General features: G+C 49.3%; 2 protein-coding genes across 4 annotated transcripts in view; one reads left to right on the top strand and one right to left on the bottom strand.

Moving 5' to 3' along the window:
* The window catches only part of CARD11 (caspase recruitment domain family member 11), a 313,312-nt gene that overhangs the window by 90,632 nt on the left and 197,245 nt on the right, over positions 1-25,435 (bottom strand). The gene's annotated exons all lie outside the window — the stretch shown is intronic.
* BRAT1 (BRCA1 associated ATM activator 1) lies at positions 64-20,563 on the top strand. 3 transcript variants are annotated; one of them, XM_081889149.1, is made up of 14 exons: positions 64-188; positions 846-1,036; positions 2,657-2,811; positions 3,697-3,844; positions 5,241-5,613; positions 7,181-7,300; positions 9,446-9,537; positions 10,186-10,292; positions 10,733-10,919; positions 12,596-12,675; positions 13,010-13,112; positions 15,893-15,991; positions 16,871-17,052; positions 18,868-20,563. In XM_081889149.1, exons 2-14 carry the CDS (start codon positions 910-912, stop codon positions 19,579-19,581), a joined length of 2,487 nt encoding a protein of 828 aa, XP_081745275.1. In that variant the 5' UTR covers positions 64-188; positions 846-909; the 3' UTR covers positions 19,582-20,563. The 3 variants fall into 3 exon arrangements, with proteins under 3 accessions (XP_081745275.1, XP_081745273.1, XP_081745274.1); XM_081889147.1 differs by lacking the exon at positions 64-188 and adding an exon at positions 195-496; XM_081889148.1 differs by lacking the exon at positions 64-188 and adding an exon at positions 195-569.

Below are 25,435 nucleotides of genomic sequence, written 5' to 3'. Positions count from 1 at the left end.
TGCAGTCCCGCCTCTGAAAAAAGGCTCTCCTTCCTCTCCACAGATGCTTTGGCTCGCGAACCTGGAGAAACTCATGCCAAGTGCTGGCAAGGCAGGAATGCGGGAGGCTTCGCTTGCGCTACTGAGCATGCTCACTGCCGGAGATGAACTGAGCATGCCCAGTAGCGCTTGGAAGGGAAACGGGGCAGGTAAGGTGTTTGCGATAGCAGCGCGCGGGGATTTTATTGCAACCCGATCCAAGCCACGTTTGCTCGGCGAGCAAGTCCCGTTTTGTTCAGCGGGGTTCCTCTCCAGGATCGCGGCGTTTGCGTGCTTGCTTGGTGAACTCTCCAGAGATTCCTGTGGCTTATTCCCAATTAAAGCAGAAGTGATAGGCGCACAAACTGTTGGGGAGGCTAGTTCTGTGGAAGTCGGTGGCACTTACTTCTGAGTAAACGCTGATCGCGCCGGCCGAGCTGTGCGTGCGGAGAGCTGCATTCCTAGGGGACTCCGAGAGGTGCACTTACTGTACTTGATAATAAACTCAAGCTGAACTCATTGCTGCTGCTGCCTTACTTCCGAGTAAGCAGGTACAGCACTGAGCTGCAATGCTTTGATCACGGAGCAGGAAAGGAGGGGAACTTAATGGAACCCGTGTGTCCCACCCCCTGATGCTCCCCAGTTTTGGTCAAGTCCTCCTCCACAGCCCTCAAAACAGTAGCTTTGGGTCCCATCCTAAGTGAGAGTGAGTGAAACCAGGTCACTTTGCTGTCATTTGAGTACAGTTGGGCCGTTAGATTTAAATGCAAGATCCCATGTTCCGGTTTAGTTTCCTCTTCAAAAACAACATGTTTTTTGCGTTGTAGGTTCTGCCTTGTTCTTACACTCTTTCATGAGGAAAAAAACAGAGCGGAAGAACTGAGACTCGCCATGGATAGAAAGTGCTCTCAACTTCTGCCTTCAGTATGTACGATTCTGGCAGATCCAAGGCACCCCCTTTCAGATGACACTTGTTTGGAAAAGTTGCTGGATTGGTTTAAGATGCTGATCAACACTGGTAAGTTCCACGGTTAGATGTTTATTTTGTAAGGCTTCTCTAAAGCGTCACACACATGTGTGGAAAGGAACCCACCTCTTGAAAAAAACAAAACAAGGGGCCTTGAGACCATGTGGCCCCCCATATCCCATCAGCTTGGAAGGTGGTGGACTGTCCTGCCTTAGAAGTTTTTAAACAGAGGATGGATGACCATCTACTATTCATTATCTGCACTGCGGCTGATGGAGGCTGAAGGCCAAGAACATCTGGAGGGCCACAGGATCTCTTTCTGGGGCTTGTGATTTTGGTGTTAAGTGGTATAGAAATGGTTTATTTATTGCATTTATATCCTACCTTTTTCTCTAAGGAGCTCAAGGTGGCATACATGGTTTTCCCTCTCCCCCCTTCATTTAAGCCCCACAACAACCCTGTGAGGAAGGTTAGGCTGAGAGGCAGGTCATCTAGTGTAATTCATGGCTGAGTGGGGGTTTGAACCCCGGTCTCGCAGGTCCTGATTCAACACTTACAAATATCTAACCTAGAAAAGAAATCATAAAGAGGTGATAGCAGAATAATAATAATAATAATAATAATTTATTATTTATACACTGCCCATCTGGCTGTGTTTCCCCAGCCACTCTGAGCGGCTTCCAACAGAATATTAAAAACAATACAGTGTCAGACATTAAAAACTTCCCTAAACAGGGCCTCCTTCAGTTGTCTTTTAAAAGTAAAATTGTTGTTTATTGCCTTGACATCTGCTGGGAGGGCATTCCACAGGGCAGGCACCACAACTGAGAAGGTCCTCTGCCTGGTTCCCTGTAATCTCACTTCTGCCAGAGTTGGACCTCAGTGTCCGGGCAGAACGATGGGGGTGGAGACGCTTCTTCAGGTATACAGCACTGAGGCAATTTTAAGATCAGCACCAACACTTTGAATTGTACTGGGAAATGTACTGGGAGCCAATGAAGATCATTCAGGACTGGTGTTATATGATCTCAGCAGCCACTACTAGTCACCAGTCTAGCTGCCACATTTTTGATTAATTGCAGTTTCCGAGTCACCTTCAATGGTAGCCCCACATAGAGCGCATTGCAGTAGTCCAAGCGGGAGATAACCAGAGCATGCACCACTCTGGCAAGACAGAAAGTGAAACCAGTGTTCCCCTGCCTGGTGCAATCTGCCCACCCACCCACGATGTTGTTGGACTCCAACTCCCATCAGTTTCCAGCCAGCATGGTCAACTATCAGGGATGATAGGGGTTGTCGTATAAAATGTAGTGAGGGCACCAGATTGAGGAAGCCTGTTGTAGTTGATGGAGCAAAGTTGGAGCTCCAGAGAACTCAAAGCAGCTGGTCCAAATAGCAAGAAAGGAGATTTTGCTTTAAATGTTAGGAAGCACTTCCTGAGGGTATAAGGTGTGGAGGGCTGGGGCATGCAAAATTTCTTAATAGGTTGAGACTGTGATTCCAGGTAGGGCTGAGGAAATCCCCTGCCTTAAAATACGGAGAGTCAGTGCAGAGAAGACTAAGCAAGGCAGCTTAGTCTGAGTAGACCGCAGAGGCTTTGCACTACGTACGTTTTGTCTTCTAACTAAACATCTGGTCATTCCCTGCTGGCCCCTCTTTCCCCCCTCCCAGGATCCAGCCTGCTGCTGTTGGAGGAAAACCCGTGTTTGAAGGAGCTGGTCCTGGCTGTGCTCAGACAAGAGGAGCCAAATCCCACCATCCTTTCCTTTGTCCTGAGGCTCACTGGGATATTTGCTGCCTCTGAAAGTAGTTTCCAACACCTGCAGGTCAGTAAAGTCTTAAGCACCAGCTTGGCTGCAGGAGTTTCTGGATGGAAGCGTACAAGGCGCCACCCAGCCATCTTAGGAACTCCAGATTTATGCAGGGCTTACTCCTTTTCTTCCCCTGAAGATACCCCGCAAGGCAGTCTGAACCTGCAAGGCAGTTCGGACCTGAGTTTTCCTTCCCCTGAATGGGCTCTCTTCCCAGGTGGACGAGCCCCATCTGCCCCTCGCTTCCTTCTACAGCACCTGCAGAAACTGCCATCTTGACCGTTGGACCCACTCTTGGTCTTGCTCGCTCCATCCACCAGAGCCTGTCTTTACATGCAGAGGAAGCCCCTAACTCACTGAGGGTTTCGGACCCATCGGTCCAGCCCTTAAAATATAACCACCAAAAAAGCACAAGGGACGCGGGTGGCGCTGTAGGTTAAACCACAGAGCCTGGGGTTGCTGATCAGAAGGTCAGCTGTTTAAATCCCTGCGACGGGGTGAGCTCCTGCTGTTCAGTCCCTGCTCCTGCCAACCTAGCAGTTCAAAAGCACGTCAAAGTGCAAGTAGATAAATAGGTACCGCTCCTGCGGGAAGGCAAACGGCGTTTCCGTGCTCTGCTCTGGTTTCTCCAGAAGCGGCTCAGTCATGCTGGCCACATGGCCCAGAAAAACTGTCTGCGGACAAACGTCGGCTCCCTCGGCCAGTAAAGCGAGATGAGCGCCGCAACCCCAGAGTCATCCGTGACTGAACCTAATGGTCAGGGGTCCCTTTACCTTTAAAAAGCACAAAAGAGCAGCACTAGGTTGCATATGTTTCAGGATTTCCCCCCATGCAGAAATGGACGTTGGTCATAGGTCAGTGACCGTGAGAATCTCCCGCTTTCTCCTGTTCTCCCTTCAGCAGGGAGAAGTCGTCTTTGGTGCCTTTGGAGAAGCGGGGCCTCTGAGCAGTGCATTGTGGGAAGACATGACCATCCGGAGCGGCTGGGTGCAGGGCGTTTACAGCATGCTGCAGCACTACAGCGCCTTCCAGTTCTTGTGCAACTCTGGTAAGCGCCAGAATTTACACAACGTACCTGGGCCTGCCTCTGAGACATGAGAGGCATCTGTGTCAGGCCACTGGTCCATCCAGCTTAGTATTCTCTACACTGCCTAGCGGCATCTGTCCAGGGTTTTCAAATAAGTCTCTGTCTTGTCTTACTAGAGAGGTGATCTGCTGCTGAATCGTGGCCGCCCACTTAAAGGAAGGCAGTGGGGCTTCCTAAAACTGAACACCCATGGCTAATCTGTCCTTTGAATCCTGTTGAGAACATCTTAGTTCCCAAACCTGCAGGGTTGGGGAGCCAGATGCTGTAGGACTACAGCTCCCATCATCCACGACGGTTGCTCACACTCACTGGGGCTGCTGGGAGTTGTAGTCCAACCACCTCTGGAGGGCCACAGGCTTTCTCCCACTCCGTCTCCCTCTGCTGCCTGGGCTCCCCTTCCTCTGTTGTTTCTCCTCTGTTGGTTTGTAAGCTCCTAGGGGCAAGGCCTTGTCTTTTGTGAAGCATCATGTGCCCTGATGGCTTCTGACATGTAAATCATCACCCTCATAATTCCAGAGCAGATGTCTGGCTTGTAACAACGAGAAAGAAATGGACTTTTGTCTTGGGCCTCGTGCCGCAGCACTCTGATCTCCCCAGCCTTCCTTGGGCTACTCGTTTTCTGGGTCGGCCTGCCCCTTATGGCTAGTAGGGTCATTTGTTGGGTTATAGAGCTCACTAGCCAGGGAGAAACGCTGCTGAACAGAAGAAAGCTGCCCCTTTTTGCTTTCTCCCTTTCCGATGTTTGTGCTGCAAGTCCTGTTGCTTATGTAGCCAAAACAGCACCACCCACACGCACAAGGGAAGCATCACCCAGGTGAAAACGCTGGATGGGAGCCAGTGTGGTGTAGTGGTTAAGAGCGGTGGACTCGTAATCTGGTGAACTGGGTTCTATTCTCCGCTCCTCCACCTGCAGCTGCTGGGTGACCTTGGGCCAGGCACACTTTTCTGAAGTCTCTCAGCTCCACTGTTTGTTGTAGGTGAGGAAGGGAAAGGAGAATGTTAGCCGCTTTGAGACTCCTTCGGGTAGTGATAAAGTGGGATACCAAGTCCAAACTCTTATTCTCCTTCTCTTTTTTTGTTTTGTTTATCACATTGATACCCCACCTTTCCCCTCAAAGAGCTCAAGGTGGTGTACGTGGTTATCTTCCTCCCTGTTTCATCCTTACAACAGCCTTGTGAGGTAGGACGGGCTGAGAGAGACAGTGTCTCACCCAAAGCCACCCAGTGAGCTTCATGGCTGAGTGTGGGATTTGAACCCTCCCCTCTGGTCCTAGCCCAGTGCTTAAGCCACTCCTCCTCATGGACCTCATTACAAAATTATTCTGCATCTTCCTCTCTCTGTCTCCCTCAACACCAGGTTCCCTAGATGTGATTTTCACTCTCCAAGGAGACCCGAGCCTGTTTGTTGCTTCAGGAGCCAACCGCCTTCTCGCTCGCGTGCTCATCTTCTCTGTTCAGTCCGAACCCTCTCGCCTCCTCAGCTCGATGGACTGCGATTGGCCGGCTTGCACTCGAATGATAGTTGCTCGTGTCGAAGAGTCCCTCAAATCCCACTCGGCCTCCCGGGCCAAGCATTCCTTGCAGCTGCTGACGACGTTGTTTGAGCACAACCAGGACGCCTGGACTGAACTGCTCTGGTCGCGGATCGCGGGAACGGTGGAGTCCCTCTTGACAGAGGAGCTGCTCCAAGTTGGGCACCAGCTGGTGGATCTGTTCCTCAGCATGGCAAGGTAGGTGCCTGCACAGTGGCTTTCATTAATGCAAGGGGAGGCGAAGGATGGAGAACTCTGTGGTTCTCCAGAGATTGATGGACTCCATCTTCCATCAGCCCCCAGACAGAATGGCCTGTGGTCAGGGAAGATAGAAGTTGTAATCCAGCCATGGCTGGAGAGCCACCAGTTCCCCAACCTTGATCTATATCAAAGAAGTATTCCAAGGTTAAAACCAATAGTTTGAGCTATGCTTGGAATAGAATTGGGAGCCATTGGGGAAGAGGAACACCTGTGGTCCAGCAGCTGCATTGCCAAAAGAAGCTCCCGAATTCAGACTCCGACATTTCCAGACCACCGACCAGAAACCCCGGGGAGATGCTGCTAATTGGTGGGAACCTATTGTGTAGAACTGAAGTGAAGGCATGAGGCGGGAGTTGGTAATGCAGGTGAGCTATGCACAGGCAAGCTGCCAGCTAGCTCTGCTGAGGCTCTTTTTATTAGCACAATATGCAAAACCAGTCAGATACATCTTGGACTGTGCCCTTTACACGTCTTCCAATCACGCGATTGTGGGGGGGTACAAAGTTATTTTGGCACCTGTTTCCACTGTGTCATTTTCCCCTTGAACAATGTATAACAAAGGAGACAAAGGTCACAGACAGGGCACAGCAGACCACTGAGAAAGCCAAAGGTTAGATAGTGGGTATGAGGTTCAGACAGCTATGGCTTGTCTGCGGGTGGAAGTGTTCTCCACCACCAGTGGTCATTCCTTCAGAGAACCTTTCCCATCCCTTTGGGGCAACCTTCTGGGACCAACAAGCTAGTGGTGGGTGGGGCCAGAGGCAAAAGTGGGCGGGGCAGCAGGTGTCAATTTTACCTTTATAGAGTAGGCCAGTTTCTGGACACACTCACACACGGCTCTCTATCCTGCATCCAAGCAAGCAAGAGGCATCATCAGAGGTCAGGGACACATCCCACCCAGCCAGGCAAAAATGCTCTGGAGCAAGAAAGTTATGAAGTAGGGTGGCTTGGGGAGAGGCCTTCCACCTGCCCCACCCGCCCCCAGGAAGGCCACCCATCTAGGAGAAAGAAAACTCAGATTCTAAATCTCCATTCCCTTGTGGGATACCTTTAGCAGAAAAAAAGGCTGAGGAGTAAACCCTATACAAATCAGGAGTGGCGTCCCAAAGACTGTTGGAATGGCGCCTTGTATTCCTCCTTCCTGCAACTCCTGCAGCCAAGCTGGTGCCAAATGTCTTGCTCTGCTTTCCTTTGGACCTCATCAGCAAGGCTTGGCCAGGGGGACGGGTCTTGTTGCCTGGGCAGCCCAGGACCTCCAGACACATAGCCCAAGATTGTGCCTAGGGAGGTCACTTCAACACTGCTAACACAGCAAAAACAGCACAGGAGGCAAAAGTTATGAGTTCCAGGTTTCTGCAGCCACAGCAGGTGCTGCGATTCTCCAGCGGTTTGATTTCACCCCCAGAGGCACACGCCATGGTCTCTTGAGACAGACTGCTGGCAAGAATAAATACATATCTAAAGGTTATGCTCACACACTAATGCATCTTCCTCCCTCCTGTAGGTCTCCTGCGTTCGGCTGCCCCGAATGCAGCCTCTGGAAGCTGGTGGCACTTGCTCTGAAGACCTTGAGCCTCACTCAGTCGGGCCCTCTGGCCTTGGGACTCCTGAAACTGGAAGCCTGGTAGGGATTTGTTCCCTTCAACATTAAAGCCCAAACCATTAAGTATTTTGTTTGACCTTGTTTTCCTTTAACAGATAAAATAATAATAATAATTTATTATTTATACCCTGCACATCTGGCTGGGTTTCCCCAGCCACTCTGGGTGGCTCCCAAAAGAAGATTAAAAACATGATAAAACATTAAACATTAAAAACTTCCCTAAACAGGGCCTGCCTTCAAATGTCTTCAAAAAGTCAGACACTTGTTTATTTCCTTGACATCTGACAAGAGGGTGTTTCACAGGCCGAGAAGGCCCTCTGCCTGGTTCCCTGTAACCTCGCTTCTCGCAGTGACGGAACTGCCAGAAGGCCCTTGGAGCTGGACCTCAGTGTCTGGGCTGAACAATGGGGGTGGAGATGCTCCTTCAGGTCTACTGGGCCGAGGCCATTTAGGGCTTTCAAGATCAGCACCAGCACTTTGAAATGTGCTTGGAAATGTATTGGGAGCCAGTGTAGGTCTTTCAGGACCAGCGTTATGTTTTATTATCACATTTTTGTATTGCATTAGATTGTTATAAGATGTATCGGTACATTTTTTTGTTTCTTCAGCTTGTAAACCACCTTGAGTATTGTAAGATAGAAACATGGTATACAAATTAAAAATGATGATGGTCTCGGCGGCCACTCCCAGTCACCAGAATCCCTCCTCAAGCCGGCCTTTTCTATGAAGCCATGCTTAACCTCCTAGCTTTCACCTGCAGGTGCAACGAAGTCTAAGGGTGCAGCCCAGTGTAACTTTTGCTGAGGAGTAAGACCCATTGAAAGCAATGTAACTTACTTCTGACTAAAATGGCAAAGGATTGTGCCCCAAGCACAGGAGAGAGCTGCATGTTCCTTGCTGTTCTTGCCTCTCCTGCCCTCCCGCCCTCTCCCCACTCACAAATTGCAATTGCAAGTGGGGCAGATACCCAAAACACCTGGCTGGGGAAGGCGGGATTATTGCGTTGGTGAATGCATTTGCATTAATATACGGAATAAAGCTTTGAGGGGAAGTGTGTGGAACAGATCTCGGTGTTTCAGTTTCTGGGAATGGAGTTGAGAGATGACCTAACCTGGGGAGAAAACAGCAAAGACCTGATGAAGATTGCACAGGAGAGGTTATATTTTCTGAGAATCCTCCGGAAAAATAATCTCTTAAAGGATCTGTTGATGGCATTTTACCATTGTACTTTTGAGAGTGTATTAACTTATGGTCTGTGTGTGTGGTTTGGGAGCTTCACGGTCAGGGAAAAAGCAATTCTGTCCAGGGTTGTAAAGACTGCGGAGAGAATAACTGGGTGCACTCTTCCCACCTTGGATCAAATCTATGCTTCCAGGTGTCATAAGAAAGCTGCAGAGATAGTGTAGGATAGTGCGCACCCCGGAAATGATCTCTTTCAGCTTCTGCCTTTTGGAAGAAGGTACAGGGCTATAAAGACTAGGACTAGCCGCCTGAGAAACAGTTTCTATCCAAATGCGATTTGGGTTTTAAACGCAGTGTAAGGTAGTCTCTATGGGAGTATATTGTATTTAATTATGGGGTATCAGAGTTTTTGGGGGCGTGGGTGGCGCTGTGGGTAAAACCTCAGCACCTAGGACTTGCCGATCGTATGGTCGGTGGTTCGAATCCCTGCGGCGGGGTGAGCTCCCGTCCTTCGGTCCCAGCTCCTGCCCACCTAGCAGTTCGAAAGCACCCTTAAGTGCAAGTAGATAAGTAGGTACCGCTTTATAGCGGGAAGGTAAACGGCGTTTCCGTGTGTTGCGCTGGTGCTGGCTCGCCAGAGCAGCTTCGTCACGCTGGCCACGTGACCCGGAAGTGTGTTCGGACAGCGCTGGCTCCCGGCCTCTTAAGCGAGATGGGCGCGCAACCCCAGAGTTGGTCACGACTGGCCCGTACAGGCAGGGGTACCTTTACCTTTACCTATCAGAGTTTTTAGGGGGCTAACCAGGCTGGGATTGCAGTCTTGTGGGTTTTTGAATGTCTGGTGTAGTTTTTTTTCAATTTCGTTGTTCTGTATGGGACAATGACAATAAAGATTATCGTATCATAACCTACATTAAAACCACAGAGATGCTGCCTTGCTGCGGATGCAAGAGAGACCTAACCTGCTCCCTCTCCTCCTTCAAGCCCACAGGCAATCCAGGTGCAAGGTCTGGGCCTTTTGCTGCAGCCAATGGGCTGTGTCTTGAGAGGCGCTTCTCCATCCTTAGAGTTCCCAGGTGCGTTGCTGAGTTAGGATCCGGCCTCAGAGCTCAGTGCTACCAGCCACAGTGGCTATGCTCTGCCTCCGCGGTAGGAGGCAGCAATTGCTTCCGAATACCAATTTCTGGAAGCCACAGGAGGGGAAAGGGCTCTTGTGTTCGGGATCTGCTTTTGGGCTTCCCTTGGGGGCATCTGCAGGGCCACTGTGGGTACAGGATTAGGGGGGGCCATAGGCCTGATTCAGCAGGAACTTCCGAGTTTCTTATGTGCACATATTGCATTAAGTGGAATGGGTGAGTTAAGGGAGCAAAGTACAGTTAACAGGCCCTGAAATACTTCGCCTGGGCCCCGATCCAAAGAACAACAGGCCTTGCTGGAATGTTCCAGGTGGATTCTGCCCCTTCTGTTTGGGAGGGCATTGGAGAAAAATTAACTTTCTTCCCCCCTGCGTTCGCTTAGCCAGCCTCTGCCGTCCTGGTACCCTACAACTGCTTTACACTACAACTCCCATCAGCCCCAGCCAGGCTGCTCTGGCCGAAGCTGTTAGGAGTTGTAGTCCAGAATATCTGGTGGGCACCAGGTTGGGGAAGTCTGCTTTTACTAGCCATTTCAGAGAAGCCTTTTGCTCTATTGGTGTCCTCCGGCTTCCCTTTCTCCACTTCCAGGTTTGCCGCCTGAATCTGCCACTGTGGAGTCTCTTCTGTCCTCCAGGGCCTCGTGTGTCAGCTTCCTGTGCCAGACTCTGGCTCATCTGGAGGAAGTCCAGTATGTGGTAAGATCTAGATAAGCAAAGACCCAGCCTCCTTTGGCTCCTCCTTCTCCCTGAGCTTTTTATAGGGAAAAGGTCATTAGAAGAACTTTTAAGAACTGGTGCCTGTACTCACTTATTTTCCTCTTCCCTCCTCTTCTCTCTTTCCTTTTGTGCTGCATCTTTTACATTATAGGCCAAGTGGGCAGGGACTTTCTTGTTATTAATACTTGTAAGCCACGCTGGGAGCCTTTCCTGCTGGAGAGGGGAGGAAAAATCAGCTCCCCAGGCTTTAAATGTACCATCCTTGTGCAGTATCGAGCTGAAACTCTTGAGATGCTGAACTCTGGCTTCCTTACCAAATTTTGCCCCTGTGCAGTGGGGCTGCAGCATACCCAGAAGCCTGTGTATAAGACACCTCTAGCAAATTGGCTGAGATTGCATTTATCCCTTTTCTTCACCAGGCCTCTCTGGCAGTGGAGTTTCCCCACAAGCCTTTGCTCCAGTCCGTGGTGACTGTTCTGCAGTTCTGCATTGGCCTCGCCATTCCGGTCTCCCCTCTGGCAGCTAAGATCGGCAACTTCCTGGTCAGCTGCTTCCGAGTTCAGCGGGCAGCCCTGGGCCTCCTGGGAGCTCTGTCTCGCTGGGCAAGTAAGTACAGGAAATTTATTACGGTCAGAGACCAGCTTGAGAAACACAAATGGAACTACCATCCCAATAGCAAAACAAACATTTAAAACAATATACAACAATGGATTTTAAGTTTAAAAGTGTGATAGGCATATAAACACATAAAAAACTTTAAAATAGACGACCTTAGAGAAATGACCCAAAGTCGCCCGTGGATCTGGGTTTGGGAATTTTCTTAACAAACTAGATTGAATCGGGGGATGGTCTGCGCCTACAGATCTGTGTGCAGAATCTGGCGACAATCCGGGTCGTCTTGTGGTCTTTGCCTAACAGGAGAAGATCGAATTTTTGCTTTACCGGGAGGTCAGCAAGCCTCACCAGCAGGGGGTCAATGGTTTCTCCCTCCTCCCTTGCTGGTGAGGTGTTCCCTGTTGATTCCAGGGTGACCGCGGCCCTGCAAGAAACCTCCTGGGAGGCAAGGGAAGAATGAGGGCTCCTTCGATGGTCCTTTCCAGCTTCTCACAGGATTGTAGAGTCAGAAGGGTCCCCATTGGTCATCTAGTCCAACCCCCTGCAATGCAGGAATCTCAACAAAAGCCTTCCTGACAGATGGCCATCCTACCTCTGCTTAAAAACCTCCAAGAAGGAAGGAGCAGTCAAATACAACATTCCTTGTTTTCCTAGAGTGGACATGCAAGGGGATGTATGGCCCAGCCAGTCTGAACTTCCTGTTTCCTCCTGGACTGGAGCATATTTCCTCTTGCATGTGACAAGAGGTGGGCGTGACCTTACCTGTGCAGGTAACAAAAGCACAAGGCACACAGCCCTCCTCCCTCCTTCTCCATCTTCCTTTCATCGTGTGAACTGCAGTGACCGCCAGTCTGCAATCACTGGGATTAACCCCCCATATGGAGTAGATCCACATGTATACATCTTTGTAACTTAGTCTGCCTTTTGGGATCCAACTGCGGACAGAATATGAGTAAACTACTTTTATATATTTAACACAAGATTGTGGCGTGTTTATTCTTTTAAGAGGAAAATAAGGGATCTTACAAGAAATCTATATTGAGAAGCTTAAACAAGCTGGCAACCAGCTACCCTCTGTTCAAAGGGGAATGTTAAAACTCTGCTAAGTTATAGAACTTGCTAGTGCAAGTTAGGAAGGATATTAATAAACAACATATCCTCTCCTGCCTCCCTGAACATTCCCACACCCACCACCTCCAGAGAGAGTCTTTTCTACTGTCAAACAGCTTTTACTGTCAGGAAAGTTCTTCCTAATATTTAGTTGAATCTCCTTTTCTTGTGACTTGAAGCTATTGGTTTGGGTGCTTGCCTGTGGAGCAGGAGAAAACAAGCTGGCTCCATCTTCCATGCGGCAGCCCCTGAGACGTTTGAAGCTCGTAACACAAACACAACAGGTTGCAAAATGAGTTGCATTTTTAATGGTGGGGGGGCAATTCTAGGACCACCCCCCTCGTTTGAACCACCCTTCCCTTTAAAATAGACACACATATTCATATTTGTAGCTGCCGCAGTGAGTTCCAGAGTTCCGTTTAGTTCCTGATTATATATTTTTTCCTTAGTGTTGTACACCACCCTGGGATCTTTGGTTAAAGGGCAGTGTATAAATCACAAAGCAAATAAATAAGTAAATAAAACAACTCCCAGCTGTTCTTCTCTGTGTGTTTTAGCTTCAGTTTCTGACGAAGTCATGGAACAAATCTTTGACATCCTCCTTGTGTACCTGAAGAGTCCAGATAGCAGCCCTGCTGTAAGTATGGATTCTTGAGTCGGAAGCAGGGGCTCAAGGTGGGGAAGGTTTTTCTCTCCCTCCTTCGTTAATCCCCACAGCAACCCTGTGAGGGAGACTAGATAGAGAGGCAGTGACTGCCCCCCCCCCCAAGGCCAACCAGGCAGCTTCATTGATGGCTGAGCAGGGGATTTGAGCCCTGGGCTCCCAGGTAGCAGCCAGACCCTCCAACTGCTACACCACATTGGTTCTTGGTTGCAAAAGGAGTGATTTGGGGACGGCCAGAGTAAAAGTACCAGGATGTTGGTCATCCTGGGGGGTTTCTTTCAGGACATTCCCCTTTTCTCTCTTTCAGGTTTTGAAGAAGGCATTCCAAGCGACGCTGAAGTGGCTTCCAAGCACCTCGGAAGCATCTGACTCTGCCGGCGACTTCCAGCGGCACAAACAGTTTCTCAGAGGTAAATTTGCAAGCCTGTTTCTGGCCTAAAGAGCATTACAGCCAGTGTACTGGACATCCGGTGAATCTGAGTGCTGGAAGTTTGAGGACAGAGAAAAGAAATTACAGTGGTACCTCAGTTTACGAACTGAATCCAGTCCAAAAGTCCTTAAAACGAAACTGTTCATAAACCGAGGTGCGCTTTCGCTAATGAGGCCTCCTGCCGCCAGTGCCCTTCCACCGTTCAGATTCTGTTCTTAGACTGAGGTAAAGTTCACAAACTGGGACACTACTTCCGGTTTTGCGGAGTTCGTAAACTGAATTGTTCGTAAACAGGGCTGTTCTTAAACCGAGGTACCCCTGTACTTCTTTGCCCAGCACGAAGCTAAACTACGGAACTCACCCCCCCCCCAACAGGAAGCAGCGATGGTCACCAACCCAGGTCGCTTTAATAATAATAATAATAATAATAATAATACAGTGGTGCCCCGCAAGACGAATGCCTCGCAAGACGGAAAACCCGCAAGACGAAAGGGTTTTCCATTTGCGAGTTGCTTCGCAAGACGAATTTCCCTATGGGCTTGCTTCGCAAGAAGAAAGCCCATAGGGAAATCTCCGGGGACCTCTTTTAAATGCTGGCGGTGGGGAGCAAAGCCTTTCTCCCCCCCCCCCGGCCTTCAGAAGAGGTCCAGGAAGGCCGGCAGGGGCCGAAAGGCTTTGCTCCCCACCGCCAGCATTTTAAAAGCGGTCCGGGATAGCAGGGAAGCGCTTCCCGCTATCCCAGACGGCTTTTGAAGGCAGACGGGGGGGAGCAAAAACTTTTGCCCCCCACCGGCCTTCAGAAGAGGTCCTGGACCTCTTTTGAAGGCCGGCGGGGGGCAAAGGTCTTTGCTCCCCCCCTGCCTGCCTTCCTGGGAGAGTGGAGAAACGCAGCGCGTTTCTCCGCTATCCCGGACGGCTTTTGAAGGCAGGCGGGGGGGAGCAAAGACTTTCTTGGACCTCTTCTGAAGGCTGGCGGGGGGCAAAAGTCTTTGCTCCCCCCCGCCTGCCTTCCCGGGGGCTTTAAAATCACCCTGGGACAGCGGAGAAGTCCTCCGCTGTCCCGGTGCGATTTTAAAATGCTGGCGGGCGGCAGCGAAGCCTTCGCTGCCGCCCGCCAGCATTTTAAAAAACCCCAGGACAGCGGAGAAGGCCTCTGCTGTCCCTCGGTTTCTTAAAATGCTGGGGGTGGGAAGAAAAGCCCTTGTCCCCCCCCAGCCTTCAGAAGAGGCCGGGGGACAGACTGTCCCCAGACCTGGTCTGAAGGCGGTTTCCATAGGAACGCATTGATTGATTTTCAATGCATTCCTATGGGAAACCGTGCTTCGCAAGACGAAAAACTCGCAAGAAGAAAAAACTTGCGGAACGAATTAATTTCGTCTTGCGAGGCACCACTGTAATAATAATAATAATAATAATAATAATAATAATAATAATAATAATAATAATAATTTATTTATTTATTATTTATACCCCTCCCATCCGGCTGGGCTTCCCCAGCCACTTTGGGCGGCTTTCAACAAAATATTAAATGCATCAAACATTAAAAGCTTCCCTAAACAGGGCTGCATTCAGATGTCTTCTAAAAGTCTGGTAGTAGTTGTTCTCTCTGACATCTAGTGGGAGGGTGTTTCACAGGGTGCCACTACCGAGAAGGCCCTCTGCCTGGTTCCTTGTAGCTTGGCTTCTCGCAGGGAGGGAACTACCAGAAGACCCTCAGAGCTGGACCTCAGTGTCCAGGTAGAACGATGGGGGTAGAGACACTCCTTCAGATATACTGAAGGAAGGAGTAGACAAATTATTGAAGGGAGAGATGGCTCTGGGCTGCCTCCACAGTCAAAGGCAGCATGGCTTCTGAATCCCAGTCGGTGGAAATTGCCGGAGGGGAAAGGGCTTTTGTGCTCAAGTCCTGCTTGCGGGTTTCCCACATGTGTCTGGTTGGCCTCCATGAGAACAGGATGCTGGACTAGATGGGCCATGGGCCTGATCCTGCAGGGCTCTTACGAGATTCTTATTTATGGCAGGGGTGGGGCATCTCAAACCCAGAGCATGAACCTGCTGTAAAAAAACGCCACACTGTTACCCTTCTTTTTAGCTCATCTTCCTTCAAAGAGTTCAGTGTGGCCTGGGGGCTTTCCCTTGTCTTCGCCCCCAGATGCAGATGGGGTTGTAACTTACAGTGCTGTCCTATTGTAATCAATTATAATATTATAATTGATTATAATCAATTTATGATGGGGTGGAAGGTATATAGGCTGTGAAGGACTTGCTCACAAATTTATTGACAGCTGCATGAGTTATGATAGTTAGGAAGTGGAAGGGGCAAGCAGAATATAAAATGGAAGAACGGTATAAAGAGGTGTGGGATATAGCTATTAATGATAAATTGACATGTGCTGTTAAGGTAAGATGTGGAATACGCAGGAGAAATTATTTTGAGGAGATACGGAGAGTGTTTGTAGAATTTGTACTATTAAAGCGGAAAGGGTCAAACCATCACAAGAGGTGTTGAAATTTTGGGAGGTTGGGTAGTTACAATGGAATGGTCTCGGTGGCGGGGAGCACATTTTTATTCTTATTTATTTATGATTATAAATTTATCAAAATAAAATCAAAAATTTAAATTTAAAAGGGGGGAGAAGTGACCCCCTTTAAGTTCGATGGGACTTGACTCACAATGTGTAAAACAGACTTGACGTTGTTTCATAAGCAGCAACAGTTCTGTCTGTGACCCTCCCTCTGTCTCCCACCCCCTTGGAGCAGACATGCTGCCCGTCTTGCAGAAGCGCATGCACAGCCCCAGCTGGGAAGTGCGCGACTCGGCCCTGGAGCATCTCACGCAAGCGATGAAGCGCCTGAGAGGTAAGTGCAGGGAAGGCAGAACCTGTAGGCAGGGAGCACAGCTGGGTGACGAAGGAGCAGTCTGCCTTAGAAGCATAGAATGAGCGGCAGGGACCTGAGCATCCTCTGGTCCAACCCGCTGCAATGCAGGAATCTCAGCTAAAGCATCCATGACAGACGGCCATCCAGCCTCTCCTTAGAAACCTCCAAGGAAGGAGAGTCCACAACCGTCAATGGGCTTGATGAGCTAAAACAGGAGACAGGGCCGTCTTTACCCGGGGGTGCAAGGGGTGCGGGGCACCCAGGCGCCGAATTCTAGGGGACGCCATCCGTCCGCCGCTGAAGCCACCTAAGCTCTTCACTATCTACCTGTTACAAAATAATAAATAATTTTGATCGAGCTAGAAAAACAAAATACATATATACCTAGGTATTACCGAAATGTATGCCTACTGTTTCACTAAAGGACTTTCAAATTTGTGCGCACATTTACCAAATATGCGCCGTGCCAGCTGTGGCGCTTGTCATTCACAACGGCGCCATTCACACGAAATTGACAAACCATCTACAGCTTTATTCCCCCATGATTTTGTCGCTCTGTTTTAAAGCCATTCCGGTTGGTGACTTTAAATGCACACCAGAAGCGGCTGCAACAAAACGTTGCAGCAGTGTGGAGCGCTTCCCTCTTCAGGATTCCAGGCAGCAGTACATCTGATGGAGCAAATTATGACCTCTGTGCGCTGCGGGGGGCAGTCTGGAGACTGTGAGCCTTCCCAGGAAGCCTGTGCGCTCTTGGCAAGATCTGTCCGGGGCCAGGCATTTGCTTTAATGGCAGGGACAGAGGGCTGACGGGATCAGGCACTGTTTATTTCCCCCCTTTTTGTTTTCATCTCTACACAGGGCAGGAGTGGTTCTGGCAAGAGCTTCTCTCTTCGGAAGTGCTGCCGCTGGCAGAGGGCCTCCTGGCCGACCCAGAGAGCTACGTGCGAGCTAGTGCTGTGGAAGCCTTGGGGCAGTTTTCCTTGCTTGCTAGCGTTGTCTCGAAGAAGCCCGGCTCAGAGAACAATGGTAGCCACAAAGAGGTACAGTCCTCTTTGCTGAGCACGTATTTGTCCCTGCCTTTTCACGCGGCAAGGCGGGGGGGGGGTGCATTCAGACAGGAAGACTACAGCTCTGTTTGGGGGGGGGAGGGCTGCTTTAGGTGGGTTTCCCCTGAAAGGACAGCCTAGAAATACAAGCGTACCTTGGAAGTCAAATGGAATCCGTCCAGGAAGTCCGTCCGACTTCCAGAACGTTCGAAAACCAAAGCCCAGCTTCTGATTGGCTGCAGGAAGCTCCTGCAGCCAATCGGAAGCCCCGCCGGACGTGTGGCTTCCGAAAGAACATTAGAAAACCAGAACAGTCACTTCCAGGTTTTGATCATTCGGGAGCCAAAACGTTGGTAGCTAGGCTGTTCGACTTCCAAGGTACGACTGTACAGTGGTGCCCTGCAAGACGAATGCCTCGCAAGACGAACAACTCGCTAGACAAAAGAGTTTTCCGTTTTTGAGGTGCTTCGCAAGACGAATTTCCCTATGGGCTTGCTTTGCAAGACGAAAACGTCTTGCGAGTTCTTGCGATTTTTTTCCCTTCCCCCCCCTTTTTCTAAGCCGCTAATAGCCGCTAATAGTGCTAATCCGCTAAGCCACTGATGGCCGTGCTTCGCAAGACGAAAAAACCGCTAGACGAAGAGACTCGCAGAACGAATTATTTTCATCTTGCGAGGCACCACTGTACTATGAAGCAATAGATAGGATATTGAAACAAAACGTGGCTGCTAGGAGGTCAGTAGGTGTGCAGCAATCGGAGCTCATCGCACCAATCTTACACCAACTGCAGTGGTTAGTTCTTGAGTTTCTGGGCTCAGTTCAAAGTGCTTTTAGAATCATAGCATCTTAGAGCTGGAAGGGACCCGCGAGGGTCATCTAGACCAACCCCCCTGAAGTGCAGGAATCTCAACTTAAAGCATCCCTGCCAGGTGTATGAAACCTTGCAGGGCGCAGTACTCCTGTTCAGCGTTCCATGGCCTTTGCCAGAATACTCCAGTCTCTCTTCCCTCTGGTTTTCTCTTCACCCCCTCCCCCCCCCAAAATCAGCCAACATGAAATGGCCACTCAGCACACTCAGTCCTCACTGAGGGTTTAGGGTTTAACACACCCTGCAAATACTTCTTTGTATTTCTGCAGACCTTGTGGGGGGTGGTTTTGACTGTATAAGGAGAATGGATTTGGCTGTAATAATAATAAATTTTATTTATATCCCGCCCTCCCCAGCCAAAACCGGGCTCAGGGCAGCTAACAACCGATATAAAAACAAATTGATTGAAATACAACTTAAAAAAACAAGATTAAACTACAACATTAAAATTAAAACATTAAAATGCAGCCTCATTTCAATGGAAACTCAAATCAAAAACTTTTTTGGGGATGAAAACGTCAAATTTTCAAGGCTAACTATCCAGACTGGTCCTACATGAGCCAGAAAAAAGCCAGGGAAGTCCCCAAATAGGAGCTCCATCACAGGAGGAGAAAGGAAAAAAGAAAGAGGGGAAGGGAATCAAATTGATTCCGAGCCAAAGGCCAGGCTGAACAACTTTGTCTTACAGGCCCTGCAGAAAGAAATCAGATCCTGCAGGGCCCTGGTCTCATGAGCCAGTGTTGAAAAGGCCCTGGCTCTGGTTGAGGCTGATCTAACTTCTAACTTGTATAAGGAGAATGGGTTTGCTTTGGTAGGGGAAGAATGTGCACCATGTTTCCCTGGTGTCGCGGGAGTTAACAAGATGTGGGTTTCTCCCCCCACTTAGCATAGCTTGCAAACAGTGTTCAGATCCCCCCCATCTCTTCTCCTTGTCCTTCAAGGCCAGCGTTGGGGCTCGCCTGCAGGAAATCCTGTCTGCTGACTCCGAAGGCTTCCCCCGCAGAGCTGTGATCCGTGTCTTCATTGACTGGCTACGGGACGGCCACCCGGAAGTCCTGGCTGACCCTGAGCAGTTTGTTTCCAGAGCGATCCAAGCCGTGGACAGAGACTTGGACTGGGAAGTCAAGGTCAGCGGCTTGGAGCTGGCCAAGGTTTTTGCTGGCCAAATGTCTGGTCGGCTTGGGCTCTCCGACTGCCCGTACGCCGCTGACTCATCACCTGCCAGCCAGGCTGCCCGTCGCCTCAAATTCCTGGAGGCGTTTTGCCGAGTGAAGCTCTTTGAGTTCCTCTTTGGAGCCCTGTATGACTGTGACAGGCCAGTGGCACTGAAAGCCTGCGAGATCCTTTTAGCCGTGAAATCCAAGATTTGCAAAGACAGTCGCCTGGAGGAGAGCAGCTTGGAACTGGGCAGCACATCTCAGCAGCGGGAGGAGAAACAGAGGGAAGAACTGATCCTTCCTGTTGGAGAGTCGGCTAAAAGGATTTCCCAGGATCCAGAGTGCCTGATCCTTTTCTTAGAGACGACGGACCTGGAGGGTTTGCAGAGATCTTTAGACAGGAGCAGCGATCACCTGGAAAAGAGCCCCCAGTCGCTCTTGCAGGATATCCTCTCCGCTGCAGGGAATACGGAAGATAATGAAGCAGATTGCTACTGACAGCTTTCCAAAATGGAATTGATCCTTGGGGAGGGCTAGACCCTGCCGACCCGACCCTGACCCCAAGAACTTAAAAGGCCACTTTGCAAAAAAAAAACCATGTCTTCCTGCTCAACTGGCACCGTCATGTAGGGATTAGTATGAAACTCATCTGGAGGAAGACAGCTCTGATGCAAATCTGAGAAGGGGGGCGGGAATCAAAGCAGAGCTAAAACTCACATAAGAAAATCAAGAGATGCCCAAGCCAGGAGCGACTGATGAGATTATGACAAGCGCACCGTTGTTGATTTGTAGAACATCACCAAAGTCAGGTGAGGAAGTTGTGGCCCTCCAGATGTTGCCAGACTGCAACTCCCATCATCTCTCACCACTGGCCATGCTGGCTGCATCTTACGGGAGTCGGGAGTCCAGCTTTTTGGGGGGTCACTGGCTCTCCACCCCTGGTTTAAAATGCAAAACTCAGTCAAACCCTATATAAAAAGGTGAATCCGCCTTGAAATAAGGAAACTGTGTCGCATTTAAAACCAGCGCCACACAATTAATAAAGTCTTTGGGGGCCCATACTGCCAAAAACTTGCAATTTCTAATGAACAAACTGTTCAGTGCAGATACTGAGAAGTTTCAGGGTGGCTCTGCAAACGACATGACTGGATTCTGTACTTGTGCGCAGTGAGAGTTCCTTACGTCTCCTTTCGATGCACACAGTCGTGCGTAAGCAGCGTTTGACTACCAAGTTCAAGTCTAGAGGCCCCGTGTGTACCTTTCAGACTTAAGGCGCAATTGCACACGGGTTTCCAAGTGTTTTGCTTGGCTGAGAAGCTTTGTACCTTTATAACTCAGGCCTCCCTTTTGAAAGCATCGGAGCCAGGTTGGTCCAAATTCTCGTTACTTGCTGGCTGTTGCCTTTGCAGAGCAAGGGACCAGGTTGGCGAGGAAGGATTTGTTTTATTACCAATTAAAGAATTGTTTTAAAAAACCCAAAGTTTTTGTCAAGCTCAGACTGGATGGCTTGTCTGTGCATGTTCCAAACCTTGCTTTCTGCGGCTAAGATAGTAAGTTCTTTCAAGAAGAGCTTTTGGGGAGGGCCAGCTTTGAATGCAGAAGGCATGCAGGTGTCACTCTTTGGCATCTCCAGGTAGGGCTTGGAGAGACCCTTCTGACAACCTTGGATAGCATCTGTCATTCCGTGTAGACAGCCGTGAGCTGGATCGATCAACAGCCCCCCTTGCTATAAGCTTCTTAAATTGCTAAGATGTGGATGTATTTTGAGTTTGGACCATGGGGGTAACCAAGAGGGGGCAGCTGCCCCACCTAAATCAAGTAAATCAATAAAAATACTTAAATTAGCAGGTTCTTGCCACCTAACATGAAACCTGCCCCCACCCCCCAAAAATCCTGGCCTATGCCCATGGTTTGGAGGCCAGCTTACCAAGAGTTTTGGGGGTTTGAAGGATGCTTAGCCTGAAACCTTCAACATACTCGCTAGGGAGCAGGTCCCATTGCACTCAGTGGGGCTTGCTCCTGAGTAAACCTGTTTATGCTTGCACTGGAATAGAAGCCACATCTTGATCCTGCAAGGAGCACGAGTCGCCAGCTAGTTTCTTTTGCAGAATCAAATGTGGGGAGGGATGGCAATGTTTTTCCAAAGCTCGGCTGGATTTCGGTGAGGGGCGCCTAGGGAAATGCAGTGGTGCCCCGCAAGACGAATGCCTCACAAGACGAAAAACCCGCTAGACGAAAGGGTTTTCCGTTTTTTGATGCGCTTCGCAAGACAAATTTCCCTATGGGCTTGCTTCGCAAGACGAAAACGTCTTGCGAGTCTTGCGATTTTTTTTTGCTCCCCCCCTTTTTCTAAGCCGCTAAGCTGCTAATAGCCTTTTAGCCGCTAAGCCTTTAATAGCCACTAAGCCACTAAACCGCTAATAGGGTTGCTTCGCAAGACGAAAAAACCACTAGACAAAGAGACTCGCGGAACAGATTATTTTTGTCTTGCGAGGCACCACTGTGCCTCCAGCTGGGTCTCAATTAGCTTGCAAACACATGAAGATCCCTTATGCCAGCTTCTCCAACCTGGGAAATACATTGGGGTGGTGGGAGTTCAAAGCATCTAGAGGACGCTAGGATGGAGGAAGGTTGCCCTACAGCACCCATGCAGCCCAGCATTGCAACCAGCAACAGCTGTCCAAGAGGGTTTTCCCCTCTTCAATCCTTTAAGAGCATGAGAGGAGCCTGCAGCTGGATCAGGCCAATAGCCCTACTAGTCCAGCATCCTGTTCTCACAGTGGCCAACCAGATAATAATAATAATTATTTATTATTTATACCCCGCCCATCTGGCTGGGCTTCCCCAGCCACTCTGTGTGGCTTCCAACAAAATATTAAAATACCATAATGCATCAAACATTAAAAGCTTCCCTAAACAGGGCTGCCTTCAGATGACTGGTGGTTGTTTTTCTCTTTGACATCTGGTGGGAGAGCGTTCCACAGGACGGGTGCCACTACCGAGAAGGCCCTCTGCCTGGTTCCCTGTAACTTGGCTTCTCGCAGTGAGGGAACCGCCAGAAGGCCCTCAGCTCTGGACCTCAGCGTCTGGGCAGAACGATGGGGGTGGAGGCGCTCCTTCAGATATACTGGACCGAGGCCGTTTAGGGCTTTCAAGGTCAGCACCAACACTTTGAATTGTGCTCAGAAACCCGCAAGCATGGCCTGAGCAAATGAGCCACAGTCTCCTCCTGTGGCTTCCAGCACCTGTCTTTCAGAAGCCTTGCTGCCTTCCAGCACAGCCATTGTGGATAGTAGCCACCACGATAGCCCTCTCCACCACAAATTGGTCCAATCCTCTTCTAAAGGTTCTAGCGTTGACCGTGGAATTAACTCTGGGGCCTTCTACTTGCAAGAATGATGCTCTCTTCACTGGGCTACGGCCCTCCCCAGTTAGACTACAGCCTAGGTCAGGCACCCAAATAAACTCACTCACAAAATGATTAAGCTTCTCCAGGGTTTGCGACTGGACATTCCTAGCCCTCGCTAGAGTTCATGGTGACGGAATATGGGAACATCTGCATGCAAGACAGATGCTCTAGCAGTAAGCAGCAGCCTCTTTCCGTAATGCAGGTGGTTGTTTTGGAAAGGGAGTGGGCTGGATTAGATCATTTCCTAACGAGACCTACATTTTGAAAACGCGCCCCCTCAAAATCGCAGCCGAGCAGAAAAGATCAAGCATTTTAGCTGTCTGCAAAGAATCCCCTCAACCTCCAGTCTGCGCACTTTGCTGGTGCATTTAATAAGACGCCAGCAGAGAAAAAAGCCAGGGGGGGATTCGGGCTCGCACCGCCCTTAGAGGCCAGATCCGGCACCCGCTCCAGTCTGTAGGGCTTTCGCAGCCCACTTCAACAAGAGCTGGATCTGGCTCCTCGTTCCCAATGCAGATTCTATGTAAAATCACATTAAGAAATCCTGAAGCGCAGAATGATAACAGTGTCTGTTCATGCTGCCAGGATTCCCCAGGCACGGGAACAGCCACGAGGCATGAATTAATACCCAGAGAGATGAACCTTGCTGCATCGTGCAGTTTAATTCTGAAAGGGCAAAAGCTAAGCCAATAACAAGCAGTCCCAGAGACTGAGAACGACTGCATCTCTTAAACCGCAGAAAGCAGAGAGGCAGGAGAATAATAATAAGAATAATAAGAATAATACTATGACTATTTATTTGTAACATTTCTATCCGACCCTTAATTCAAGGGTAGCATATGTGGCTATCCCACCCCAATCCTGTTTTATCCCTCACAACAACCCTGTGAGGTAGGTTAGGAGACACTGACTGGTCACGGACTTCCAGTGAGCTTCATGGCTGAGCTTGAAATTGGGTCTCTCTACTCTGAGTCCATTTATATACTATCATAACCATCCATAAGCTCATTGTGCTAGCCAAAGGCCATGGCAATTTCATAATTACCAAACTGCAACCATAGTAAAAACATACACCAATAATATAAAACAAACACCAGTGATAAGAAGAGAGGTCAGAAAAACCGTCAGCTAGCTCAAAGCTAGCTCAGCTTCAGATCAGTCCCCAGAACAACTTGCAGCAATGTTATCTAACCCTCTGTTACAAATCTTTTTTTGTGGGCAGTGCATAAGGCAGGCCTTCGTGTGTCACTGAGCTATTAGCCACACTCAAGAGAAACTGAACCATTTGCACTGAAGTGTACCTACTGCCATGTACAAGCAAAGATTCTGGAAATTGATCTCTTGGATGCCCTGTATGAGGGGCAAATTAACCAAATAATGCACAATGTATTCCGCCTGTAGCTGACCACAAATACAAAACCTGCCATCGTATGGGACCTTACGAAAGCAGCCATCCAAGACTGCAGAAGGCATCATTGAATCGCATCTCAACAAAAGCATTTCTTACAAAGAAAGGCTTGGGTTTAGTCAAATAATAGGCTCCGAAATACTCGGTTTTCAAAAATGGGTACTATGGAGAAAAATTAATTGCATGCCCCTTCCAGATTCTATCTATGTATATATCTACCAAGAAGAGCTGAATTCTGCAGTTTCTACAGTAAGCCCACTAAGCAAATGTTCATGTTTGCTTATCTTCTATCTTTATTTAGCTTTTGCTAACAGGGAGGAACAAGCCACACACCCCAATCACAGGTTATCCTACCGATCACACACATACAATGTTTTCTGGGATTCCACCAGGTAAAGGCAGTTTCAGGTTGCTCTTAAGAGGGTAGTAAGAGTCCTGTGGCTGGATTAGGGCAATGGTCACTGTGGTCCAAAATCCTGTTTTCATGGTGGCCAACCAGATGCCCCCAGGAAACCCACAAGCATTACCTGAGTGTCAAAAACCCTATTCCCACATATCTCTCTCTCTCTCTCTCTCTCTCTCTCTCTCTCTCTCTCTCTCACACACACACACACACACACACACACACACACACACACACAGAGAGAGAGAGAGAGAGAGAGAGAGAGAGAGAGAGAGAGAGAGAGAGAGAGAGAGAGAGAGAGAGAGAGATAAAGAAGACTCTGCATGCAGCTTGGAAACTTCAGCCTGGCAGGAGCTGGGTGCAAATTACAGCATAGACACTAGGAGGCGGGGGGGCTACTTTCCTCTGCTCCCAATTAACCTCCATCTCCAGTGCCTGACCTGTGACAGTGACAGTGGTATGCCCTTAGCTCTCAGGTTTGGCTTCTGAAATATCAGGGTCTGGGATGTTCCTGACCTGGCAACTCTACACTGGTTTCCAGAACTGAGCTTCCTTTTCCAAGGCAGCAACGCGTAGATCAACAAGCTCCTTTTTCTTCTCCATCCAGTAGGCAACCCTTCCCTCAGACTCTTAATAAGCAGTGTTTAATTAAGGATTCATTTTTTGACCAGGAGAAGAGGAAGACTTGGGTCTCCACAGGCTTTCATTCAGGCAGAGATTATTAACTGGGCAGGAGGAGATGATTCAAAGCAGAGAGACATAGCCACTTAACTGCCTACTTTCAAAGGCCGGAAGAGACGAAGCAGCTCAGCACTCCTTGAGGGACAGATTCCAAGCCCCCACAACAGCTAACACCCAAACCTAACACTGGACCAGACCAAAGGTCCATCTAAGTCCAATATTCTATTTCTAATTGCAGTTAGTTACAAATTAATACAAAATATAAACTAAAATCAACAATATTTTTTAGCATCCTTCTGTCTGAAGCGCCTCCAGGGGTGAAGTCAAACTGCTGTGTTAGCCAGGGATGGAATTTGTCCTGGGACAGATGTGCAAATCTGGGGACTGTCCCCGGGAACCAGGGACGTCTGGTAACCCTACTCTGGGCATTTTCAGCTGGTCACTTTCTCTT

Source organism: Podarcis melisellensis (genome assembly GCF_964234715.1).
Source record: "Podarcis melisellensis genome assembly, chromosome: 14".
NCBI classification, from domain to species: domain Eukaryota; kingdom Metazoa; phylum Chordata; class Lepidosauria; order Squamata; family Lacertidae; genus Podarcis; species Podarcis melisellensis.
Note: the sequence above shows the minus strand (reverse complement) of the source record. Positions and strands in the feature narration are given on the sequence as shown.